This window comes from Echinops telfairi, unplaced genomic scaffold (genome assembly GCF_000313985.2).
Source record: "Echinops telfairi isolate 266 unplaced genomic scaffold, ASM31398v2 ScPeMD7_443;HRSCAF=831, whole genome shotgun sequence".
NCBI lineage: Eukaryota > Metazoa > Chordata > Mammalia > Afrosoricida > Tenrecidae > Echinops > Echinops telfairi.
In genome coordinates this window covers 44,457,014-44,464,339 of record NW_022104341.1, presented here as the reverse complement: position 1 = coordinate 44,464,339, position 7,326 = coordinate 44,457,014, and the positions used below count along the sequence as shown (strand labels likewise).

At 43.1% G+C, this 7,326-nt stretch overlaps 1 protein-coding gene across 1 annotated transcript in view; it reads left to right on the top strand.

Moving 5' to 3' along the window:
• Position 1: 1 nt before the first annotated feature.
• Positions 2–7,326, top strand: part of GIPC2 (GIPC PDZ domain containing family member 2) — a gene marked incomplete at its 5' end in the record, with an annotated part of 98,387 nt that continues 91,062 nt past the window's right edge. The window contains one exon of the mRNA XM_004699304.2: positions 2–112. Coding sequence (XP_004699361.2) covers positions 2–112 — 111 coding nt within the window. The remainder of the gene's footprint in view (positions 113–7,326) is intronic.

The following is a 7,326-nucleotide window of genomic DNA, read 5'->3' as shown; positions in this document are numbered from 1 at the left end:
GTTCCACGCGCAGCTGGCGCACGGCAGCGCCACGGGCCGCGTGGAGAACTTCGCCAGCATCCAGGAGCTCTACACCCAGATCGCCGGCGCCTTCGGGATCGCGCCCGCCCAGGTGAGGGGCTGCGGCGCCGCCTCGCTCCCCACCTCGCCCCGCCCCCTCACCTCCAGCCTCGGTTTGGATCCAGGGAGGTCGGACCGAAATCGGATGCGGGCGGGGTCCGCTGGGCGCTGGGGGCGCGGGGAGAGGATGAGTGGGCAGTAAAGGTAAGTCCTAGGGACGGAGAGACAAAGTTCCATGCTCCTGCCGGGAGATCGGGCTCCTGGGAAGCTAGGAAAACCTTTCTTCCCGGTGCATCCGTCTGGTGGCTCTGAGACACCCGGAGTCAGCGGGGCAGGGCGTGGCAAGCAACGCCCTCCCCGAATCTGGACTTTCCGCTCTTGTGTGAGCAGGTGTCCAAGCGCCTTCCAGAGGATACCAAACGGACGCCCACGGTGCCCCTCACCTGCTATTTTTAGTAACACACTGGACACGTTTCGGTGATGGTTCCAAGATGTTTATTATTCTAAGGATGGACAGTTTAGAGAATCACTCTTTATCTTGGCCTAATTCAGGAGGAAAATAATCCCGAAATGAGCTCGAAATTTTACATCAGACCCTTGGAAAAGGACAGATATTTGTGTAAATGAGATTTCCTGCGTGCGTTAGTGCTTGGAAATGGACTTTGAGCTTGGCGTGGTCTTTAAAGCGCTCGTTTATGTTTCTTCAAAGTGCACCTTTGTGAGGCCACTGCATGCACCAACTGAGCTGCAAATGCTCGTGTGAGACATGAGCAGAAGACGTAGATTTTGCCCACATTCCTAGGAAGTACAGCCCAAGCTGGTCTAGGAGGCATGCAGACAGATGCCTCAGATTCTTGTTCTTCATGTTGTTTACCAGGTTTGTTCAAGTGAAATTGGGGCCAGGGCAAAATTCCAAGAAGAAATGAAAGAAAGCTGAAAGTGTAATACGTTGTTGTTTCAGGGTTTTCAGACACTAAAGGGCAAACCATAAACCCATTTTATGAATTGTTTGTATAGATATATTATAGTAAGTAATAATAATACTTTACATTTGTACAGAACTTTGCAATTCAAAAAGCGCTTTCACCAAAAAGACCTTCTCCAGGACAATTAGCTGGGCAGGTAGTCATTAGGGAGTGAAGGACTGCGTTTGGAGACTCTTAATACTTGTGAATCTATGTTCTACAAGCTTCCAAACGTCGCTAATGTCCTTATTTCACAGAGAGAACATTGAGGGCTTTGATGTGCAGAATTGCTTGTCAGTGCCAGGGCCTGGTTTCAAATCCAGATTTTTATTCCGGACTTCAAAATCTATGGAGTTATCTTGCTTCCCAAGTTTTCTAGTGTCTCAGTAGTAGCTTGGAAGCTGTTCAACAGTTTTAGCTTCTGATGCTCTGCCTTGCAAAATAAAATTCAAGGTGTTTCAGTGTGCTATATCAAAGTTCATAAATAACCTTTATGATAATTAATGCTAATTATCATAATTAGCAATACAATATAATATGTATTGTATACATATTATACAATATGTATGTATAATATATTGTATGAATGCAAGTTTTTCATCTGCATTTAAAAGAGTTAATAAATCCAGGCTATGGCCACGGTAAAGTCTTGGTCATCATCATTGCTTATTTCATAAGTAACTTAGTAGTTAATTTTGAAGCAGAAGTGACTTATTAAAATAAAAAGCACACCAGTGAAGTTTCGTTTCCCATCCCATTCATGAATGATTTTTGAGATGTCAGTGGGTTCATAACAAAGTCTTTCCCTGCCCCTCACATGATTAAGTAGATAGTTAACTCTTAAATGGACCTGCCTTTTCTCACCAGGTCACAAAGTGGGTTATGCATTGGGCTGCTAATTGCATGGTCATTGGTTGAAACACACCAGCTGCTTCACAAGAAAAGACTTAGGCTGTGTGCACCCATGAAGATCTGCGGTTTCAGAAAACCCTAAGGAGTAGTTCTCCTTTGGCCCATGGAGTCAGTATGAGTTGAAATCAACTCAACAACAGGGGTTTGGTTGGACGTTTTCTCTAGAGAGATACCATTAAAATTTCAAATACAAGTCTGGGGAAACGACTACTTTTTCCTTAAACAAACAGAAAATTTTAATGAAAGCCTTAGACTCAGCCATAAAAATACCCATTGCCTCAAAAAATACTGTCGAGATACTGAGAACTGGATTCCAACTATTCCATAATCTCTGAAGGAGGAAGTTAGTGAAGCTCATGAATCACTTAGGATTTAAATGAGAGCAATGCAGGGCGAAGTCTACAATGATCATTACCTTGAAGCAGATGGACAGTTGTAAAAAAATCCCTTATATCTGATGCCTTTTTTCTCTTAAAACTGAGCAACTTAATAAAAAGAAAATAGCTTCATCTTTTCGGAAGGAACACTTAACTCATAATTTAAATGCAGAGACACTTTTACAGAAAGCTTAATACCATCTTTTAAATTATTCAGGTTGCATAAATGAGTTAATCATTAAACTTCTGGGCTGTAATCATAAATTTGTTAAAGGGGATTTTGAATATTTGACCATTGTAATTGTTTCATATGGAACACAGGTCATGGCATGTTTTCTTAAACTAATCCTTATGTGGAGAGATAATATGAAAAGATAATGGATTTGAAATAAGTATATTTTAGAAGTAAATCACTTTTGTACTTAGAAGCTGTATGTATTTAGAAACTGAAAGCAGACTGTTTATGGAATTCAGAAAGGCTTCCCTCTGAGTTGGTTATATTAACACAACCTCGTGTGCAAGGTTGTTGTTGCTAGCTGCTGTCCAGTTGATTTTGAACTCATAGTTATCCCATGTGACTGAGTAGACCTACCGTAGAGGGTTTTGTAGGCTGTCACTTAAAAGAGAATTTTGTGTGTGTGCGAGCAAAGTGAAAGTTTACGGAACAGATCATTAGTTTTGCATTCAACATTTTATTTCACCTCATTCCCTGTAATTCCCTCAGTGGAACAGTCTCTATCCACTTCCTCCCTGTGTTTCCTGTTTCCATGCTCCCTTCTTTCCTAACCTATGAACTTTGTCCTTGGATAAATGCAGTCCCTTGGATCTCTCTCAAATGGTTGATTATACTAAGGTGTGTATACCTCCTTAGTGTTATTGTTCCCTTTCTAGGCCTGGCTGTAGTTTAGCTGAAAATTGAGCCATGGTGGTGAGTTCATTTTGAGATCTAAAAGAGCAGCTAAGGGATATAGTCTTGGGGTTCTACACTCAAACTGGTAGTTTTATGAAACTAAGTTCTACAATTTTCTCCCACTCTATCCAGGACCTTTTAATGTGATCCCTTTCAGAGCAGATGGTAGCTGGGCACCACCATTTAGTTCTGGTCTCACGGTCATGGAGACTGATATTTGTGAGATCCATTAGCATATTAGACTAATTGTTTCTGTGTGTCTTTGATTTTCATCACTCTCCTTCCTCTAGATGGGGAGAGAACAGTAGAGACATCTCAGATAATTGCTCAAGAGCTTGAAGGTCCCAGTGAGCACACACGGAAGTAGAATGTAGACCATTGTTTTTGTGAACTCTCTTATGCCAGTTGACATTGGGGGTCATTCAAAATTATGATCCTGATCACTATTTAAAAAAACATTAATCATTTTTATTGGGGGCCTTTATAAATCTTATAACAATCCATCCGATTGTATTAAGCGTACTTGTACATATGTTGCTATCAACATTTCCAAAACATTTTCTTTCTACTTGAGCCCTTGATATCAGCTCCTGCTTTTGCCTCTCCTGCCCCCCCTAAACCCTTGTGGATCCTTGATCAATGATATATTATTATTGTTAGCTCATGCCTTACATTGCCCATTGTCTCCCTTCACCCATATTTATGCTATTTGTCCCCCTGGCGGGGGAGTATATATCCAACTTTGTGATGGGTCACCCATTTGCCCCTTCCTTGCACCCCTACCCACCTATCCTCCTACCATCATGATATTGCTACTCCTACTATTGTTCTCGAGGGCTTTATCTGTCCTGAATTTCATGTGTCGAGAGCTCTTACTTGTAACAATGTGCTTTGTACTCTGGGTCCAGCCAGATTTGTACAGTAGAACTGGGTCATGGTAGTGGGGTGGGGTGGGGAAACATTCTGGAACTAGAGGAATGATGTGTGTTATGTCAGTGCTATACTGGACCCTAGTTGAATCTTTCCTTCCTTGTAACCCTTCTGTGGAGGGATGTCCAATTGTCTACAGATTAGCTTTGGGTTTCCACTCAAATCCCCTCTTTCATATCGATATAATTGTTTGTTTGGATATTTTGATACCTGATCCCATCGATACTTCATGATCACACAGACCCCACACGTTATATCTGTATTTGATAGCTGGGCAAGATCCACTTTCTTCACCACATTTGCTTATGCACACATTTTGTCTTCAGCCATTGTGCTGGGAGGGTCAGCATCACAGAATGCCAGTGTGTTAGAACAAAGTGTTCTTGTATTGAGGGAGGTTATGAGCAAAGGCCCAACGCCCATCCACTACCTCAGTGTATTGCCATATAAATATATGTACAGAGGCCAATACTTCTATTTTTATGAATTCACGTATTTACATATGTACACACGTATGGTTTTACCTCCTTCCATAGCTTTGCTTCCTAGATCGTTCCTGTTTCCTTTTACCTTCTCCTGCCCCACCATCACGCTCCCCCTACTTCTGCCTCTTAGTAATTCCCCTCAGCTAGATTGCTGTTGCTCCTGTGTTAGTCTAGGGAGACTAGAGAAGCAAATCCATGGACACACATATGTATATAAGGGAGAGGTTTATATACAAGAGCAATTGAACATTGAGAAAACATCCCAGCCCAGTTCAGATCAAGTCCATAAGTCCGATATCAGCCCATATTTCCAATATCAATCTATAAAGTCCTCTTCAGACTTATGAAACACATGCAATGACGCCGAATGCAGAAGATCACAGGCCAGTGGGTAGAAAGTCCTTGGATCCAGTGTCATTGGAAACATCTCAGCGCTGGCAGGGGTCTCTCTGTGGCTTCTCTGGTTTCCGAGGTCTGGTTGCATCCATGTGGCTTGTCTTCTGCAGTGTCTCCCAGGGAGTGGCAGAGAGAGGTGTCTTCCACCTCCAAGGAGGAAGTACCAGATTTCCCAGAATTCTCAGGAGAAGGCCATGCCCACACAGAGGTCTCATTGGCTATCTCCAGATTGACAGCCTAGACCCCACCCCTGCACTCTTAATCCTTAAATTGACACCAGATTAGGTGACTACCACACTCCTACACCCCCAGAATCTCTACATCTTCCTTGTTGATTTTAATTCTGCAGTTGTGCCCCTGTCTATGGCGTTGTTTGCTCTCCACTCCCTTCTTTGCTCTCCACCTCCTCCTTCCCCAAGTCCTTCTGGAACCGTCACACCATTGCTTTCTCCTCGAGCTTGCTTCCCATGCCTAGTTTATGTAAGTAGGCGAACGTACAACAGCATGGACCAAGCAAAAAGAAAGCGAAAGATTCAAAAGAAAAAAAGGACAAACAAAACATACATATTTCCAGGTCTAACCTTTATGACTAGCTCCCCACTGGTCCTGGGAGAATTCTGGGAGCTGCCCCTCCTAGCCTGAAGTCTATTTTGGGGGCTCTTCAGGGACTTTGTGGCTTGGCTTTGCTTCTGTTGCTGATCTGTTAGGTTCCCGTCTTGGTTCACCCTGTTGTGGGGTGGTGGTGGTATGGTGTTCAGACGGACTAACTCCCTGCCTTGTGTCCCCAGTTTTGTCTTCTCTCACAGTACGCTCCAGTGAGGGGACAACATGTCATGAGCTGCTGTCGGCCCTGCAGTCCTCTTGGTGCCTTAGCAGTTCCATGCACGGATGTGGTCCTCCGGGCTTGGTGTGCCCATATGGCTGCCCGTCCCTTTCTTTTTCCTTCTTGGTTTGCTTCCATGTGGCCAACCCCTCTCCCCAACCTGTAGGACTAGTGTTGTTCCCTGTTGCACATACTTCTAAGGAGGGGGTCAGTTTCGCCATCAATTTTAGATCTCTTGTTTTTCCTTGATCCTGAGCTTGTTGGCTCCCTACTCCCCCTCCCCACCCCCTCCTCTCCATGTTTCCAGGACCACTGGTCCAGTTGTTTTCTTCTTGTTTGTTGTGCCTACCTTATATAGATAGACATAGAGTGAATGAAAAGAACCACGCAAAATGATAGGTAGTTGAAGTCTGTCTGCTGATCCTTATGAGTGTTTTCCAATTGGGTCTGATGAGGTGCTTAGCCCCGTTCCTGAGTCAGAAGACTCCTTTCAGGATTTCTTGGGGGACTTTGTTACTTTGCTCCCCTTGCTGCCCTGTTGCACTCCCTTTGCATTTTGCCCCGCTGTAAATGGGGCAGACTGGACACATTTTCTCCAGTGCTGTCCCTGTAGCACTATAAGTCAGTGAAAGAACATCATGTCTCCTGGTGGGATCGGCCGTATATTTCTCTCTGTGCTCCTGATCCCCTATTTTTAGCAACTCATTCCCTCAGTGTGTTTGCTTATGTTTAAGATGTTTTCACAATGCTCTCCTCTGTCCAGTGGCCTACAAATGGCCTTTGGGTCTCTACTCCGCACTCCCCCCTCATTCACATTGATATGCTCTACTACATTAGTGGATATATTTGCAGCAAAGATAAATATCCCGTCAACCTATACATATTTGTGGGAATACACCTTTTCTCCCTTCCACACCCATTCAGCCTTGGTGGCTATCCATGCATCCATGAATAGATCATTGTTTTTTAGGACTGTGTGTGTAACAGTCATCATTTATGTTGCTGTTCACGCTTACTCTCTTCCAAGTGGCTCCCCCTGTCTGTGTCATTGTTTGCCGCCATTACCTTCCTTTTCATTCAAACTTGACTTCCTCTGCATGTGGAAGTTCTCTAACTGCATTATCCCCTATTTTTACCTTATAATAGTTTTATTATTAATCATTTTATCAGGGTGCTCTTAGAAATCTTATGACAATCCATCATTCAATTGTATTTATTTTTTATTTTTTTTTAAAAGATCATTTTATTGGGAGTTCTTACAGCTCTTATAATATTCCATACATCGATTGTATCAAGCATATTTGGCCATATGTTTCCATCATTTTCTAAACATTTACTTTCTATTTGAGCCCTTGGTATCAGCTTGTCTTTTTTTTTTATTGTTGTATTAGGAGCTCATACAACTCTTATCACAATCCATACATAATCAATTGTGTAAAGCACATTTGTACATTCATTGCCCTCATCA